At 36.1% G+C, this 17,441-nt stretch overlaps 2 protein-coding genes across 4 annotated transcripts; one reads left to right on the top strand and one right to left on the bottom strand.

Moving 5' to 3' along the window:
* Positions 1-963: 963 nt before the first annotated feature.
* Positions 964-4,347, bottom strand: LOC149392578 (cyclin-B2-4-like). 3 transcript variants are annotated; one of them, XM_089620270.1, is made up of 12 exons: positions 3,986-4,337; positions 3,744-3,805; positions 3,478-3,598; positions 3,104-3,205; positions 2,956-3,001; positions 2,716-2,871; positions 2,502-2,633; positions 2,279-2,368; positions 1,969-2,190; positions 1,788-1,886; positions 1,525-1,703; positions 964-1,428 (listed from the first exon to the last, which is right to left on the bottom strand). In XM_089620270.1, exons 2-12 carry the CDS (start codon positions 3,796-3,798, stop codon positions 1,281-1,283), a joined length of 1,350 nt encoding a protein of 449 aa, XP_089476396.1. In that variant the 5' UTR covers positions 3,799-3,805; positions 3,986-4,337; the 3' UTR covers positions 964-1,280. The 3 variants fall into 3 exon arrangements, with proteins under 3 accessions (XP_089476396.1, XP_089476395.1, XP_089476397.1); XM_089620269.1 differs by having other exon boundaries at positions 2,716-2,874; XM_089620271.1 differs by lacking the exon at positions 964-1,428 and having other exon boundaries at positions 1,521-1,703; positions 2,716-2,874; positions 3,986-4,347.
* A 2,663-nt stretch (positions 4,348-7,010) lies between these two features.
* On the top strand, positions 7,011-9,492 carry PUB15 (Plant U-Box 15). Its single transcript, XM_089621097.1, has 4 exons — positions 7,011-7,517; positions 7,584-7,700; positions 7,791-8,222; positions 8,301-9,492. Exons 1-4 carry the CDS (start codon positions 7,203-7,205, stop codon positions 9,402-9,404), a joined length of 1,968 nt encoding a protein of 655 aa, XP_089477223.1. The 5' UTR covers positions 7,011-7,202; the 3' UTR covers positions 9,405-9,492.
* Positions 9,493-17,441: the final 7,949 nt, after the last annotated feature.

The following is a 17,441-nucleotide window of genomic DNA, read 5'->3' on the forward strand; positions in this document are numbered from 1 at the left end:
TTAAAAAGCATTTGGTAATCAGCAATTATTTATTTATTTTCAATTCGCATCCTCATGGTTTCTTTTCTTTATACTTTTTTTTTAATGTAAGGATTCAATTTCGATGTTAGAAATTCAAAAAACAAAAAAAAAAGTGTACGCATTATTTGTGAAAATATTTTAAATTAGAAATGATAATTACAAAGTATATTATATATGATAGATAGATAGATAGATAGATCAAGAGTAAATGGTTTATAAAATTGAATTGTTGATATGATTTTTGCAGTTATTAATCATACTATATTTAACTAATCAAAATAATCTAAGCGAGCTAATCTACCAGTGACTACATTTCATGGTTGGATTTAATGGGTTGCCTTCTCCTTTCATTTGGTCGTGGTTTAGTTGTTATGATTTATTTGTACACACAAAAATTGATAACATTATATCAAATTAATTACAGAATACTTAGAATGAAAAATCATGTGTTAATTAATACAATCAATATATTAATTTGTACAAATATTAATTATTAATAAAGTGTCATAATCAGAAAGAAAGAGATTTTGAAGTGCTTTAAATTCGAATACCTTAAAAAAAATTGTTTTTTTTATATAATATAAATTAGTAATAATTTATCATTTAATACTAAATTGGTTTTAAGGACACAAGAAAAAGAGAATTTATATTTATCGATGATAATTCTATTATTTTATAAATATAAAGTGAAAAAAAAAAGGATAAGATCCTTGAAACTGCCTCAACTAAGCCCTTTTCCTACTCCGATCAAGTATCTTAAAGTTCCACTTTAAGAGTCATGGCTTGTTTTTTGGACACGTTACTCAAGCTTAACATTTCGGTCGTTTTAACTTTAAAGTATTTAAGTTGTCGTTTCTGTTTCTCCTGCAAGTCATTGTCGTTTTTGGGTTGTTGTTTCCATTTCCGGTCTCATCTCTAATATGGTTACATGACACCACCATAGACTCGTTTCAAAATATGGTTACATGACACATTATTTACTACTTCTCTCTCTGGGACCAAAACAGAGTAATATCCCAATTATTCTCCTCTGGAAATAAAGAAAAGCGAAAACAAGTTTCATCGAAGGGCCTCCTTTCTGTCTCCATATCTATATATCAAGAAAAGACGCAAAAATATCAACCACCAAAGTGTTTCTTAATTATCTATCTCCTCCCCCCATTTTCTTAAGCAAAGAAAAACATGTCGCAGCTTTCTGTCTTGAGTCCCCATTTTCTTGAGCAAAGAAAAATACGTCAAAGTCGAGCGAGAGTCGTTAGTTAGTTCCAAGCAGCCTCCAAGAGGAAATGGGCTGGTTCCTTTTTGGCGGCGTAGCCAAACCGGGACGTGCTGTACTTCCTGTGGACACCTGTCAGCTTCCCCGTCCCCGCTTTCTGATGATAAGTAACCATCAGCCTCGAGCACTCTCTGCAACAAACCATTCATCAACAATCTATTTTACTGACTCGCAATCTCTCACTCGATATAGCGCAGCAACAACAGAATCTAGATAAGACTACTCACAGCAGATTCTCCTGCGAATATCCGCTGTACCACTTGTTGGTCTTGTTCCACTGCTTAGACCCGCCGAGGGTGCACTGAGCCGTGTAGATTGCCGCCGAAGCAAGCAGCGAAGGCGAGAACTTTAGCATTTCGTACTCCACAAGGCACAGCTCTATCATGAAGAACGATAGAAGCTCCAGCTGATGTACACACACATCACTCGATTATTTCTCAGAATTATCAGATATTATATCGTCATACAAGTAGATGGATATATAGCTCACCTTCTTGTCAGATTGAGCGGCTTTGAGAAACCTTCTCATGAACACGTACGGAGTCGGAACTGACAGATTGAACTGCAGAGTATTCACCATAAGCTTCTCCTGCACAACAGACGCGGATCGAGAATGTATGTCAATACTGGAGATCAATTAAACGAATAATGTAAGCAGGGAAAATGTGTACCATGTCGAGGATTTCTTGTCTCGTGTAGGCTTTGTCGGAGATGAGAATGAGATCCTCCACGACAGGAACCGAAACTTCTTCGTATTTGCAGGCGAGAAGTAGGGACGTAACTCCAACGAGCTGCAGTTTCTTCCTCAGTATCGGCTTCACTGCTAAGAATCTATCGATCAGGTTGACAGTGAGGTAAAGCGTCTCGTCCATTAGTTCGAACTTGTAATGAACCTGCAAAAGTTGTCACGGTAGTATCTAATTGTCAGGTGAGAGCGTTCCGTTGTTTTCTTTCAAATAGACAACACTTGATTCAAGTCACCTCGATGAGCCAGTCGATCAGAATGCCTCTCATCATTTCGTTCACATCAGATTGCTTTTCCATGTAGTTTTCCAGTACACGAGAAGAACTCTGCAACACAGGTCATTTCATAAGTTCTAGCATTTTCAATTAAAAATTCGTATTGTCTGTTCTGTTACTTGTTATAATTTCTTTCTAATCAGAACAAAATGGCTAATTATATATCATCGGTATCTGTTTTCACCTCAACTTTCTTGTAGTAGGCATATATATCATCGATATAATCCACCACTGCAAGCTGATTCTTCCTGTCCTTGATGTCTATGTCCATCACAGACTCGTCGTCGCTGTCTATATCTTCCATCTCCACTTCATCCTGCAAGGAAAATGAAAGTAAAATCAACAGTTTATATGATACCGATTTCGATAACACAACAGAAATCGGGCAAAGTGAATACCATTGGATCCGTTTCATCCAGGATCGACACAGTGTGTTGCACGAACATTGGAACCGGAGAGTTGCTCTCGGCTTCGGAGTCTTCCACATCCACAAAGCTACAATCTTCAGACTCTCTTGATTTTGTGACTGTCTGGACAGGTTTAGTAGTTTCTTCCTGCTACAGAAATTCAACCATGACTTACTTAGCACATACCTCTGAAATCTCAGATCTTTCTCCTCTAATTTCACAAATCTGTACCTTTTTTGCCAATTGATGATTATTAGCCAGCTGGGCAGCAAACTTCCTATGAACAAGAAAAAAAAAATACATGATCCAGTTGAAATTTTTGTTGAATCCAAACAGGGAAAAAGTAGAGAAACAGACAAGACCGGTATTCGATCCTGACCTGGTGATTCGTCGATCGACCGGCAAAGGTGGGTCTTGTATTTTACTAACATCGTGAGTTGAAAGGCAAATAACCTTATTATTAACATTAGCCGTTTGGTTTCTGAGGAAATAGAGTGGGAAAACAAATTGAAATTTGAACAGTCAAAACCTTTTACTATTATAAAATTGGGCAAGACAAAAAAGGTTAAAAGAAAAGAAAAAGGTTATAACTTCAGCTGGGCGCAATACAACTATTAAGACACATGATTATAAAAAGTCAATGATTACTCTATGATAAGAACAAAAAGAATCACACAACTAGATTCACCTAATTTCTTTACCCAAAAAAAAAAAAAAAAGAACTGAACCAGTTTAGAGCATGTAAGGAATTACCCAGAAGAGCCTCTCTTGTTGAGTGCACAAGGGCAATTCGGACCTCCTCCAATAACATTGTGGTTAATGTTGCTCAATGCTCGCCGGTTCTGAACCCCCAATTTCCCACCCACAAATCCACCTTCAATAAATTCCAAAAATCAGAAATTAAAAGAAATAAATCTAATGATTTGGGCTTACCAACAAACAAAGAGTCACTAATCAAATCAAATCAAAATTCTTCAAGTCTCTATACAATATTCCATATAACGAATCCGATTCCATACCTTGTGCATTTACAGGCCCGATTATTCCTGGATTGTTCTCGTCCGATCCAGCCATACTTGCACTTCAGCGACAAACAAAAAAAGACATTTTCTATAGAATCAGACTTCAGTTCGTAACTCAGATTAGGGATCAAAGATTAATATTTCAATACATTTTCCTCCCAAATTCAACGAAATTAACTGCCCCTGAAAACTGAACTTCGAAAGAGTATCCAAGAAAGAACCAGTCAAGAACCACTCACAGATTTCGAAATGATAAAAACAATCAACACACCCGCGAAAGAAAGAAATTCGAGGATCGATCGGATTCAAGTTGTTCGAAGTTAGGACGAGAGAGAGATAGGAGAGAGAGAGATCGGTCAAAAGAACTCCATGGAAACCAGGATCGATCTCTCTCTATCTTACTTTCTCACTCTCTCGCTTGCTCAATCGATCGATCTATTGCTCACTGTGAAAATGTATCTTCTCTTCTCTCTCCCTCTCTCTCGCACACATACACACTTCTGATTGCTCTTTGATTGCTTAGGTTTTTAGGGGTTTTGAAGCAAAAAAACAAATATTATTATAAAAATGAAAAGGGTAAAACAGAGATATGAGGAGAAAATAATTACTCAAACGGCGGATATGTTGTCCGCACGAAATTTGAAACCAACGGCTAGTTAATCCTGACCGTCAGATCTTTCCAGATCGAAAAGTCGCGTTTCTTCTATTAGTGCTCAACGGTTACCTGACCATGTGCTTTTAAAATCCTCTGCTTAAATAAAAATAAAAATAAAAATAAAATAAAAAAAATGTAAAGACCCTTGGGATCAAGGGGTTGGTGCCCACCGACTAACCCTTCAATTTTGTTACTTTTCTATTTTGATCCTCCAACGTTTTATGCTTTATAAAAAAAGTTTACCTTTTACCTTTCATTGTATGAGTTTAAATTCTATAAGTTGACATCGACGAAGGACCACACTTAATTTGAATCCTCATTTTGGTGTCTCCGAGGGGTACAGAATCGAGTTAATCAGCTGGGTCATTATTAGCTTACAACGGGTTAATTAGATCCAAGTTTGGCATGGCTTCTTATTTTGTACTGTTAGTATTGGCCTTTTTTAATTGCACCCAACTAAAGGTGGGCAATTGTAACGGAACAAAACCAGAATTTTGTTCCATTCCAATTCTTTATCAAACCATTTTTTTTTTTTCGGAACGGATATATCAATACCATTTTGGAATATTATACTAGACTTTAGATTTCCAATTTAATTTTAATTTTAATTTAATTTAATTTTAATTACATAAATAGTGTTGAAATTAATCGGAACGGGATCATCTATTCCGATTTCGTCATAATTTTGTACTATTCATGCTGCAACATTCCGGTCCATTAAGGATCAAGATTTCGATTCGGTTGAAAATCAGACGATATTCATGTTTTGACCAAACGCTCAAATTTATACCTAACATTCTGTTAGAAGAAAGAATCATAAAAGATATATTGATACAAATAAATAGTATCTTCGTCCAAAGGAGAATGGGAATTGAGATTGGAATCAACATAATATTGTTGAGTTCATTCGCTCATCTCGTGCATGTTGCCGACAAAGGGGGACAAGAAGAAAATTAAAATTTGAGCACTCATTACGCTCTTTTAAATACTTGCAATTGTTGACATAGAGATTTAAGAAACTGTTGTCTGATGATCATGAAAAAAATAATTAAGGATTGACAAAAACTTAGCATAATTCTCATATCAAGATAATGAAGACGACTAATCCCTCTTCAATCCAAACAAAAACAAATCTTACAAAGTGATAACATAAAAACAATAAACAAAATATATTTGAAAAAGTAAAAGTAAAACCATATATAAACATATGTTGACATCGATATAGTTTATGGTCCAGTCCGGTCTAAAATCGACCTTCAAATCGGATCGGACCGTTTCAAACGGTTTGAAATTTTTTAGACCAGATCAGACTCTTTAAGAAAATAAGTCAAACCGGACCAACCGTTTTAGACCGGTTTATACCGTTTTAAGGTTTTTTTTTTTTTTTTTGCAACAACAAAAAATATGAATTAAGATATTTAACTCGAATTAGTTCATTCAAATGTCTTAGAATTATTTAAAAAATAAATATAAAAAATCTTAAAAAACTAAGACCTGTCCGGTCCGGTCTAAACCGCCGTCTGAAATTTTCAAATTGACCCGACCGGATCATTTTAGACATGTCCAAAAAATCGGACCGGACCGGACCGGACCGGATTAGACAAAAAATCGTTTTGAATCGAACCAACAGTTTAAAAAAGCCATAATCCAGTCCTTTTTACGTTTTTTCGTTTTTTTTTCACACACCCACGTATATCATTCCTCTTCAAGGAGCATGAGAGACTGAGACTAGACGATCACCAGAGATCCTTTACCTCGAAAAAATCGCTCATGTCAAATGTCGGTCAACCATGAATAATCGAACTAACATTGTCGACGACGTCAAAAATGATCAAACACGTCGGACCATGAGATTCGAAGATGTTCACCGCTGAAACTCCAATAGATCATCAACGCTATATTTTTTTCTTCAAATGTTATTACGACAGGCGCTTGAGTTGTTGGGATGTTACCAAGCGCATCTTTGGATAATCGAGACTATATTGTTTGTCGATCTTCTGACTCTGTGAGTTTTGTTGTGTCCGTCTATAAAAAAAATATCAATGTTTTTGTCATTATTTATTAGGTCTTAGTCACTAAAAATGAAAAAAAAAAAAAAAAAAAAAAGGTTTACAAATTTGAATATTTTACAACATTCATAAAATAAAAAGATCATCTCACCCTTATAATTTATTTTTATAACTGTTCAACATGTTTAATTATGCAACACTATCTTGTTCAAATGATAATTAAAAAAAAAAAAAAAAAACAGAATAGTCAATAGAATTACGCTCAATCTATGAACAAATAAATTTATAGAAACATTTCTACGAAAATACTCTGTGTAAAAAAACATATGCGGGGTAGTTAATTAAATACAACTTACAAAGTCATAGGGTTGTCCTATATATAAATTTATGCAAAATGAAATTTATAGGAACATTTCCACGATAAAATAAGTATATGTTCTTTAAACTAAAAATAATAATAATAATAATAATAATAAAAATCCACGGGGTAGTTAAATATAACTAAAAAAATCCAAAAATAAAAAATCATACGGCAGTTGCATATAATTAAACAAGAGAGTCCAAAATAGGGAGTTTCTAATTTAAGACGGCATCGAGCCCGCAAAATGTTTTCCTCTTCATAACACGCCCGAAAAGCCCGCGAAACACAAACCCCTCTCAGTTCCTAATTAATGGAAACTAGGGATTTCATTCCCTCTCTTTCTCTCGCTCCTTCTCTCTCACTCGTAGCAATGGGCGAGTGAGAACCGCGATCAGTACTACGTCAAGCTCGCACGCCAGAAAACCTCCCTCATGGTGATGGACGAAGAGGAGAGAGAAAGAGAGAGAACGCCGCGCGTCCACGATGACCGGTCAAGCCTGGTCGACGATTTGGTCGGAGCGGTGGAAATGGCGGCTCAGTTCGGAGATTACCGGCGGACTCAGAGGAAGGAGTGCAATAACTTGGTGAGACGTATGAAGCTCTTATTGCCGCTTTTCGAGGAGTTGCGAGACCTCGATTCTCCGATCGCCGACAATCACTTTCCCCGATTCTGCAAGTTGAAGAAGGCTTTGGTCATCGCCAAGAAATTGTTGAGGTCTTGCAACGAAGGAAGCAAGATATACCTGGCAAGTCATTTTTTTTATTATTATTAATTTGATTGGAACGAGGCTTGATTTGGTTCATTTCCTAAGGCTCTTGAGAGCGAGGCAATGATGCTCAGATTTCATGCGGTTTACGACAAAATATCGAAGGCTTTGGATGATTTGCCGTACGATGAGATCGGGATTTCCGATGAAGTCAAAGAACAGGTTAAAACTATTGAGATGGCTAATAATAGAGTAAATAATTGTTGATGTGTTATGTTTTGTGACGAAAGTGATGAATGAACGCATTATCAGGTTGAGCTTACGTCAAAACAGCTTAGGCGAGCGAAGAAGAGAACGGACACGCAGGACATGGAGCTGGCCATGGATTTGATGGTGGTTTTCTCGAAAAAGGAGGACCGGAACGCGGACAGAGCCATCATCGAGCGGCTGGGGAAGAAGCTTGGCCTTCATTCCGAGGAGGACCTCAAGATCGAGAGCATGGCGGTGAGGAGCCTGATAAAACAAAAAGGAGGGCAAATCGGAGACACGGCTCAGCAGATCGTGGAGCTCCTCAACAAGTTCAAAGAAATGGCCGGCGTGGAAGCGACGGACATCACTGCGGAAGACCCCGTGGCCACCAACAGGATGCTGCTGAAATCTCCGTCGCTGATGATCCCCCACGAGTTCCTGTGCCCCATCACCCTCGAGATCATGACCGATCCCGTCATTGTCGCCAGTGGGCAGGTCACATCTCGAAATCAATTCACAATGAACTCTGGATTCGGTTCTGAAACCGGCTCCTCTTGCCTTTGTTGATTGCAGTCGTACGAGCGCGAGAGCATACAAAAGTGGCTGGACACGAACCACAGGACGTGCCCGAAGACGAGGCAGCCGCTGGGGCACGTGTCGCTGGCGCCCAACTACGCGCTGAAGAACCTGATCGAGCAGTGGTGCGAGCGCAACAACTTCGAGGTGGCGGCAAGGCAAGGGGAGAAGAAGGAGAAGAAGAAGAGGTGGTCGTCGTCGTCGGAAGAGGAGATCGTGCGGCTGGTGGAGCAGCTGTCGTCGAGCCGGCTGGAGTGGCAGAGGAGGGCGGTGAGGGAGGTGCGGGCGGTGTCGAAGGAGGAGCCGGAGAAGCGGGCGGTGATCGCGTGCAGCGGGGGCATCCCGCCTCTGGTGCAGCTGCTGTCGTACCCGGACTCGAAGATCCAGGAGCACGCGGTGACGGCGCTGCTCAACCTCTCCATCGACGAGGCCAACAAGCGCAGCATCGCGAGGGAGGGGGCCATCCCGGGGATCGTGGACGTGCTGCGCTGGGGCAGCCTGGAGGCGCGGGAGAACTCCGCCGCGGCCCTCTTCAGCCTCTCCATCCTCGAGGAGAACAAGCCCGCCGTGGGGTCCGCCTCCATCCCCGCCCTCGTGGACCTGCTGCGCACCGGCACCCTGCGCGGCAAGAAGGACGCCGCCACCGCCCTCTTCAACCTCTCCCTCCACTCCCCCAACCGCGCCCGCGCCCTCGCCTCCGGCGTCGTCCCCCCGCTGCTCCTGCTCGCCCGCGACGCCGCCGCCGGGATGGTCGACGAGGCCCTCTCCATCCTCCTCCTCATGGCCGGCCACCCCGACGGGCGGGCCCAGATCACCGCCGCCCCCGACTTCGTCGACGACGCCCTCCTCGCCTTCCTCGCCCACGGCACCCCCAAGAACAAGGAGTGCGCCGCCGCCGTGCTGCTCGAGCTCGCCTCCGCCGACTCCTCCCTGCTCCAGGCCGCCGGCCTCGCCGACCACCTCCAACGCATCGCCGCCACCGGAACCAACCGCGCTCGCAGGAAGGCCGCCGCTCTCCTCCACCTCATCCACCACCGACCAATCTCTCCCACCGACAAGATGAACAAAACGCCATCATCATCCGTGTATTCTCATTTGTAATTGTAACTAACCAACTAACACACACATGATATGATTATGACGATGGATCCACACTTTGTCAAAATCTCTAATTCATTCTCCTCTCCTTGATTAATATATATATATATATATATATATATATATATATATATATATTGATTTACGTGTACGTACGTGTATATGCGCTTTTGTTCATTCATCATTTATTGTTAAAGGTCAAGAAACCCATCCCCTCTTTTTTTTTTTTTTCTGTATAAAGACAAAACAATGTAGAATAGTCTGATATGTGTTGGACTTGGAGATTTTGGAGCCAAAACGTTTGGGATTGTGGTTCAAATAGTCTTGGTCCCTTACTTTTTGCCATTTGAATTGATGTACCTCTATAATTTCATTTGTGTCTGTTTTATTGTTAGGGAAACGGTCACTGCTGTGACCTTAAGCATTTAATCAGGCATTTCAGCCAAAAATTCTTCCTTCCAAATCAGGGGAAGAGAAGAAAACCAACAATGTAAAGCTTTTTTCGCTAACTCATGGACTACGCTATTACAATGCCGAGGGTGATGTATATTAAAAAAAAAAAAAAAATACAACCGTGAGAGCAATAATATCCACAATAACAAGAGCAACCTGGGATAGTCTTCGATCTAACGAGGTTCAACCTCAGTTCACAATCAGAGTGTACAAAGAGTATTATAACTCCAACAATTCTAGCCTCCTTTAAACGACAAAAAGGCCGACCAAGAGGTGCAATATAGAACACTGCCCATAAAAAACCTCTCACCCTGCATTTTCCCGTCTTTGCCGACGGTCGCATCCACACTAATGGTCGGGTCGTGATGTGGGAGACTCCAACAGATTCAAGTAGGCGACTTGAAAAATACGGTGTACCATCAATTAAATAATACTAGATATGATGTAATTTTTACACCAATTCTTAATATAGTTCCAATAGCACTACACTGAATTTTATACCAAAGAGAATATTATGTTTTCAATATTAATTTATTTAACTTAATTATCTACTAATCACTTGTTTAGTCTAAAATACATACACTTTAATTATTTATAAAAAAAAATCATTTCAATATTTATATAAAAAAAATACAGTGTTACACTACATTTTGTGTAAAAATTACACATAATTGGAGCGCTATAATTTCAGTTATGAATTTTAGAATTTTATATTGGTGATGGTCTTAGTAGCACAAGCGACCATAGGAGAATTCGAGAAATTGGGGGGCCGTTTGGTTTAGTTTTCTAAACTCGTTTTCTGTTTTTAAATTCTGTTTTCTGATTCTAATTTTTAAATTTAAAAAAAAGATTTAGAATTACGTTTCAGAATATTTTAAATGTTGTTTGGTTATGTTTTCCATTCAATTGTATAGAGATAAAACAGAAAACAACTTTTCATTGTTTTCTGTTTTCTAAACAAATTTCAAAGAAAACAGAAACATGATTCTAAATCTGTTTTCTGAATTTATAACCAAACAGTTTTTCTAAAACTGTTTTCTAGAATTTATAATCAGAAAACAGAAAACAAACATAGAAAAGTTAACCCAACAGGGGCCAGATGTTTCGTGAGAAATGAAGCACTTCAAATCATCACAAATGGTGACGAAAGTTTTCAGTACGATTTTTCAAGGAAAAAAAATGCTGACAACGTTAGAGGTATGTGTAAAGACTCTGAATGTCAGTAGATTTGATATGTATCAATAATGGGACAAACTACTTTCTTTGTGATTAAGACATACCAGCTGGAGTAAGAACCAACAATTTATTTACTTTTTCAATTTTAATATTTTTTAGAATAAATGACAAGATTACCCCTTGAACTATAGCACGTGTGACAACATGCCCCTCGATCTTTAAAATATCGATATTTTCTCCTTAATCTTCATGTTTGTTACAGAGTGGTCCTTCTGTCTATGTTGGGTTACGTTCCGTCAGTTATGTTTTCAGGTGTGAGTCACGTGTTATTAAGTAAAAGAGTATTGTAGTAAAGTTTTGGATTAACATCAAATAATCATTAAAAATAAGAATAAAAGAAATAAAACTCTCTCTCTCTCTCTCCCACCTACATTGATCCAGTTCCTTTGACATAAAAAATCAAACACTGGCCAAATAAATACAAACAACAATATTGAAAGTCATTTAATTTAAAAAAAAAAAAACAATGTTGAAAGTCATTCTTTTAGCAAGGTACACTGTAAAGAAAAACAAATCGCAACAACAATATTCTCCGAGTCTCCGCCGCCGAGATAAACTCGAGACTGTTCTACAGCACCTAAATCCGGATAAGATTAACTCCGCGGCCTAGAAAAAATCGTGGCCGACGAGCACACCACAAACAATCTCGTTAGCCCTCGTCCTCCCAGAACCTGTCTTCTTTTTCTTCGTCTTCTTTTCTTCTTCACACAATTCGTTAATCGCCCAAAGGAACTCACTAACCAAACATCAAATAAATAAATAAACCTAATTTCAAAGAGGCAAAAGAGAACAATATTGGCTAACTTCCAAGAACGCCATGGATTTATTTCTGATTTATTAGGGGGTTTATCTTCAGTTTACCCTTTGATTCCTTGAGTTTACACAAATTTGAAATTGATATTGGGGTTTCTTTGAAATCTAAGAATCTGATATATTATGTTCTTATTTGAAAAAATCGAGCTTGGTTGGGATCCTGATTGGAGAACTTCTCCGTCGATTTCGACGTCGTCATTGACTCCTTCGGCTTCAACGAGCTCCCTTACGTCGGCATGGTAATGGGGACTGTGACGCGGCTTTGCGGCGGACGCCATGGCGACCGGTCCGCGACATCCACGGAGCCCTTTTAATTCACCAATCTCATTTCCATTTTTTTCATTTTGCTCTGACGACTTTGTAAAAAAAAAATTCGTTCTTTCATGGAGTCCAAGGATTACATCTGGTTGGCTTAGCCGGAGTTGGGGTTGTCAGAGTTGTAGATGTCTCCGAGGTTCCTGATGTTAGAGAAGCTTTTTTAATGTTTTTAATAAAACAAATATAAATTATAAAAAGTATACAAGGGTATATTCATAATTTCATTTATTTAGTGACTCATGTGACAAAATCGTGCATAGTTGAGTGACAGATTGAGTTGAAAATACACGGAAGGACTATAATGACACAAAAAATGGTATTGAGGGGCAAATTGGTCGATTTTATAGTATGAGGGGTACTTTGTTACAAGTGATGTAGTTCAAATGGAATTTATGTAATTATTCCTATTTTTTATTATATAACTTGAGCAGGAAAAAGTGTGTTGAAGATGTAAAGTTGATATTAAAACCAAAGAAAATTTTATTCTTTAGTTATTTTTCATGTTTAAGTTTTAAAGGCCTAAAAAAAATAAATCCGACCAACTTAAAACGTTGTGTGTTTATCATTATACCGTGAACACCTCAAATATGCAGCTAGATTGTTTCCAATTTGATTTTAATTTCTCATCTAATTATGATTAATAGTGAAACTATGAATTTCAGGTTTCCCTAAATACTACACAAAATTGAGTGGAAGTCGCTTGATAATTTACGTTGTTTTTAAAGGTTGATGCTAAATTTATATGTCAAATTAAGTTTCCCTCAAAGTACACAAAATTGAGTGGAAATAGCTTGATAATTTACATTATTTTTAAAGATTGATGCTAAATCTATATATTTTTTATTAATTTAAAAATAGACCAATCATAACCATATCACTCAAAAATTACGTTTTCATGTTACTTTTCATAAAACAGACGTCTATATTATTACGTTATGACATTGTTAACGATTAGAGAAGTTAAAATCCTCGCTTTCAGTTTAGATGTCACCAAGAGATGTCTAAACTCGTCGATTATTAAAAAGATGACATTGAAACTAAATTTCTTTAAAACACTTGGTATTTCGAATGTGATAAATATAAATTTCTTATACTTATTAATATAATGAATAAGTTTGTGATTAAAAAAGGGAAAGAATATGCTTTTTAGTGTAGTAATGAAATATTAGGTTGGAGATATAATATTATTTTATTAAGGTATTATATATATATATACACACGTGAGAAAGAGCATAAGGTATGATATTTTAATGCTAAGAAAAAGATATTATGTTTCAAGCGTGTGGTTGACATGAGAGTAGAATCTTGGGAAAGTATGAGTCACCACTCGCCACAAATTTTTTCTTCAAATAAAAAACTCGCCACAAATTTTTTCTTCAAATAAAAAACTCGCCACAATTGAGGAAATGATTTTTGTACATGTCGCCCTTCTAGTAGATTCGTACCGCCAGTATTGTTTTTACTTTCTGGTCCCATTGAAAATAGCTCATATCATATAGAAGTCAGAAGTTTTATAAAAAAAAAAAAAAAAAAAAAGATTGAAGTTAAAACTTAAAAGTAAAAGTACGTTTTTCTCTCCAGTCTTGTTAGTATCGCATAGCTGTCAAAACTCCCACGGGCCACACCTCTTGCCTCATTAAGTTTAGAATTTTGTATTTTCACACTAATAACTAATTTGTGACCGTATGAATAATTATGAAAAGGAAATTTACTATATTGTTCTTCTCATTTTTTCAGATTACTCAATTCAAGTACAGGTTCAAGTCTATATACTATAATAAAGTCTAACTAACTTCAGTTAATATCCTAACTAATTCTCTCGCTCTGTTCATAAGCATTCTCCAATGCAAAGAGTTGCCGACCTTTAACAAATCACCAAATAATAAGGATAAATTACATAAATGCCCCATGAACTTTTGATCATTTAACAACGTGGTCCATACTTTTATTTTTCTTACAGCGTTACCCTTGAACTTTGACAATCTTACAAACTTAGTTTTTCCGTCTATTTTTCTCAACAATCCATCCATTTTTGCCCATGTGATTGGCATGTGACTATTTAAACAGAGACAAAATTGTAAAATAACAAAAAAATATTAATTTTATAATTATTTAATATTATTAAAAATTATTATTTATTATATAAAAAAATAAATAAAAATAAAATAATTATGTAAAATATGAATTTTTAATAAAAATGAATTGTAAAAATGAATTATTATTTATTATTAATTTTCTATTATCGTGAAAAAGAAAATATAATGAAAATGTATAAAAAAAAGTATTAAAAAAGACAACAAACAAAATGAAAAATGAAATTTTTTAATTTTAATTTATTAATTTTAAATATAAAATAATTAAATAAAGGATATATAGGTAATTTTAAATATTCAAGTTATTACACAAGTTAAAATAGACGGAATATACTCCCAAAATTTGACGGAATGACTAAGTTTGTAAGAATATGAAAGTTTAAGGACGACGCTGTAAGAAAAATAAAAGTAGGGACCACGTTGTTAAATGGTCAAAAGTTCAGGGGGCATTTATGTAATTTATCCAAATAATAATATATAATTGTATCTCTCTTCCACATCACTAAATTGACAACTTTTAACAAAATCATTCCAATGCAAGTTGCTTTAAACGTTGCCCACCATAATTCTTTTACCTTTTTTTATTGTTTACAATTTTTTTTATAAATTAGATTCATATGATAAATTTAAAAATAAATATAATTAATTAAAATACAAGATTGCACAACGACAAAAAATTAAAAAATAGACTTATATAATAATAAATTTTTATTAAAATAAAAATCATAACATTTTTTTAGAGAAAATCATAACATTCAAAACTTAAAAAAATTAGTCTTTATATAAGTACACATGTTTTCATGATCTTTCTTTTGATCTTGAGTCATGTGGGATGTGTAAACAATGAGATGATCCATATATTGTTTCATCCTACTAAAATAAAGGTGAAAATTGAATAAGACAAATAAAGTAGATAGTTGGGTGAAAATTTGATCTAAATGTAATTAATTTCTTGATTACTGATTGCTTGTTTGATCTAATTCTTGATTATTTGTTATTGTTACGTTGTTCATTATTGTTAATGTTGACATATTTTGTTACTTTAGATTTACTACTTGAAGAATGAGTTCGGTTCCGGCCCCAAAATATTGTACGTCCATTGAGGAAAATACGAACGCTTTTGTGTGCAAATTTTATGGCCATGAGATGAAAGGAGGATGTGTTACTAGGGTGAAGAATCACCTTACTGCTACAGATAATCGAAGAAGTACGATGATGTGTGATAAATGTCCTCCAGAAGTAATGGAGGAGATGAGATAGTGTCTTTTGGCCGTGTCCGATAAGAAGTCCAAAAGTAGTTTTGGAGCATATCTTTGGTCCAATATACTTATTATACTTTGTGTTGTTTTGTGTGAGCTTTCTATTACATGTATCTTTATTTGTTTTCTTTATTTAGATATTAGTGTGAATTTGTTTGAGAATTTTCTATTATATTTGTATTGATTTGTACTCTATTTAGAATTTTATGTGTGAAATGTTGAAAACTTTATTTTAAAATATAATTTTTTTTGTGTATCCTAAATTTATACAAAATCCTAATTAAAAAGTTGTTCAAATACCCCGCGGAATACCCTTTTTTGGGTGGTATATCCCGTGGAATGCGGTTTACCACACGGTACGAGATACCTCGAACGTTCATCAAATACCACGGAATACCACAGTACGAGACGAGATACCCCAAAATTAGAAGTGCGGTACGACCGCGAGATGCGAGATTTCAATCATTGATTAAAAATAATAAAATAATACTTATCTAAGATTTACATCTGAAAGTTATCATTTATCTTAAATTTACCAAACATTAGTTATTTAGCAATATTAAACGTTTAAATATGCTATTCACTCTCATTTATGTGATTTTGTATTCACTCGTAGCTTTCTTCACTTTGCATAAATAATTCATTGGTTTTTGTGGTGTTCTCCTAAGCAATTGAAGCCAATTTTCTCATATAAAGTCATTTGCATATATTGATTTTATCCAAAATTGACCGGTAAAAAATGACCGGGAATGTCAAATTTGCTAGTGGAAAAAAAGACGGTTAAATTTGTCAAAAATAGTAGTTTAAAAATCCAGTAAATAAATACAAAGAAAAAAGACATGACAAAATAGCGTATGTACCATGCTGTTGCATTATTGGCTGGCATTTCTTTGGCTTGGTGGGTCAAATTTGGTGTCCTAAATATTGGATATATCTTCTCTCACGGACTGAGTAGTCAGTCTCGTGGACGCCACAAATCTGATTACGACACATTTGCCTTCCTTACCCTATTGATAATAAATATTTTTTTTTTATTAATCCGTCTTGATCTTGATTTCTCAATAATTCACTACTTTGTTTTTTCAACTTTGCTATATCTATAAAGATTAACCCGAATCAAGGACTCATCATACAAACGACGCAGGCTTTGAACATTCTGGGTACAGCTTCAGATCATCGTTTATCCTCAGATTTGATTTGAATCGTACAAGGTTAACCATTTGTATATACCATTTGTCTCTTTTTTTTTTTTTTTTTTTTTTTGTACAGGGATGAAAGAAGAATTTTTTTTCTCCCTTAAAACCAAACAGTCACACTAAAATCGCGGCATTGATCTGACAGTGTCACTATCGGATAAATCCTTAAAAATACACAATGTCTAAGATAAATATATGCGAAATACTTAGTTACTTGCGTGGGTTAACTTCTTAATATCTGCAAATTGCAATTGCGAGAAAGACTGGGAACCAAATAATTCCACACATGACATGATGGCGTGAAGGCCAACGACAAAATGTGAAAAGAAGAAAAAGCGACGTTACAATTTCGCCGCTTCTAAGTGGTCGATGGATTGAAATTTTTCAATATTGATTTGGCTTCATATAGAGTCATAGACTATAGTATGTGCGTTTAAATCTTTTACAATTCTTGCATGTGTATATACCTATTATTATACACAAATGAGGATAATGGAATGGAACAAAGCTTATTTGCTCTTGTTGTACATAAATTGCTTGAAAAAGAATAGTAAAGAGTTCTTGGAAGATAATCATTATTGTCCTTAATTCATTTCAACTAGAATCACTTAGACCAATCAAAGACAACAAAATAATAGAAGATAAGAAAGAGGATAAAATATATGCGACACG

Source organism: Urtica dioica, chromosome 7 (genome assembly GCF_054948205.1).
Source record: "Urtica dioica subsp. dioica isolate 48M chromosome 7, U.dioica_male_clone48M_v1_H2, whole genome shotgun sequence".
Lineage (NCBI taxonomy): Eukaryota > Viridiplantae > Streptophyta > Magnoliopsida > Rosales > Urticaceae > Urtica > Urtica dioica.

What these genes read in the sequence shown, in the direction of transcription:
- LOC149392578 (XM_089620269.1), bottom strand. Translation starts at nt 3,798, where the DNA reads ATGGCTGGATCGGACGAGAACAATCCAGGAATAATCGGGCCTGTAAAT. An exon ending in CCTACTACAAGAAAGTTGAG is followed by an intron (nt 2,369 to 2,501) that starts GTGAAAACAGAT and finishes CCTGTGTTGCAG; the next exon opens with AGTTCTTCTCGTGTACTGGA. An exon ending in CCGCTCAATCTGACAAGAAG is followed by an intron (nt 1,704 to 1,787) that starts GTGAGCTATATA and finishes TGTGTACATCAG; the next exon opens with CTGGAGCTTCTATCGTTCTT.
- PUB15 (XM_089621097.1), top strand. Translation starts at nt 7,203, where the DNA reads ATGGTGATGGACGAAGAGGAGAGAGAAAGAGAGAGAACGCCGCGCGTC. An exon ending in AAGGAAGCAAGATATACCTG is followed by an intron (nt 7,518 to 7,583) that starts GCAAGTCATTTT and finishes TCATTTCCTAAG; the next exon opens with GCTCTTGAGAGCGAGGCAAT. An exon ending in TCATTGTCGCCAGTGGGCAG is followed by an intron (nt 8,223 to 8,300) that starts GTCACATCTCGA and finishes TGTTGATTGCAG; the next exon opens with TCGTACGAGCGCGAGAGCAT.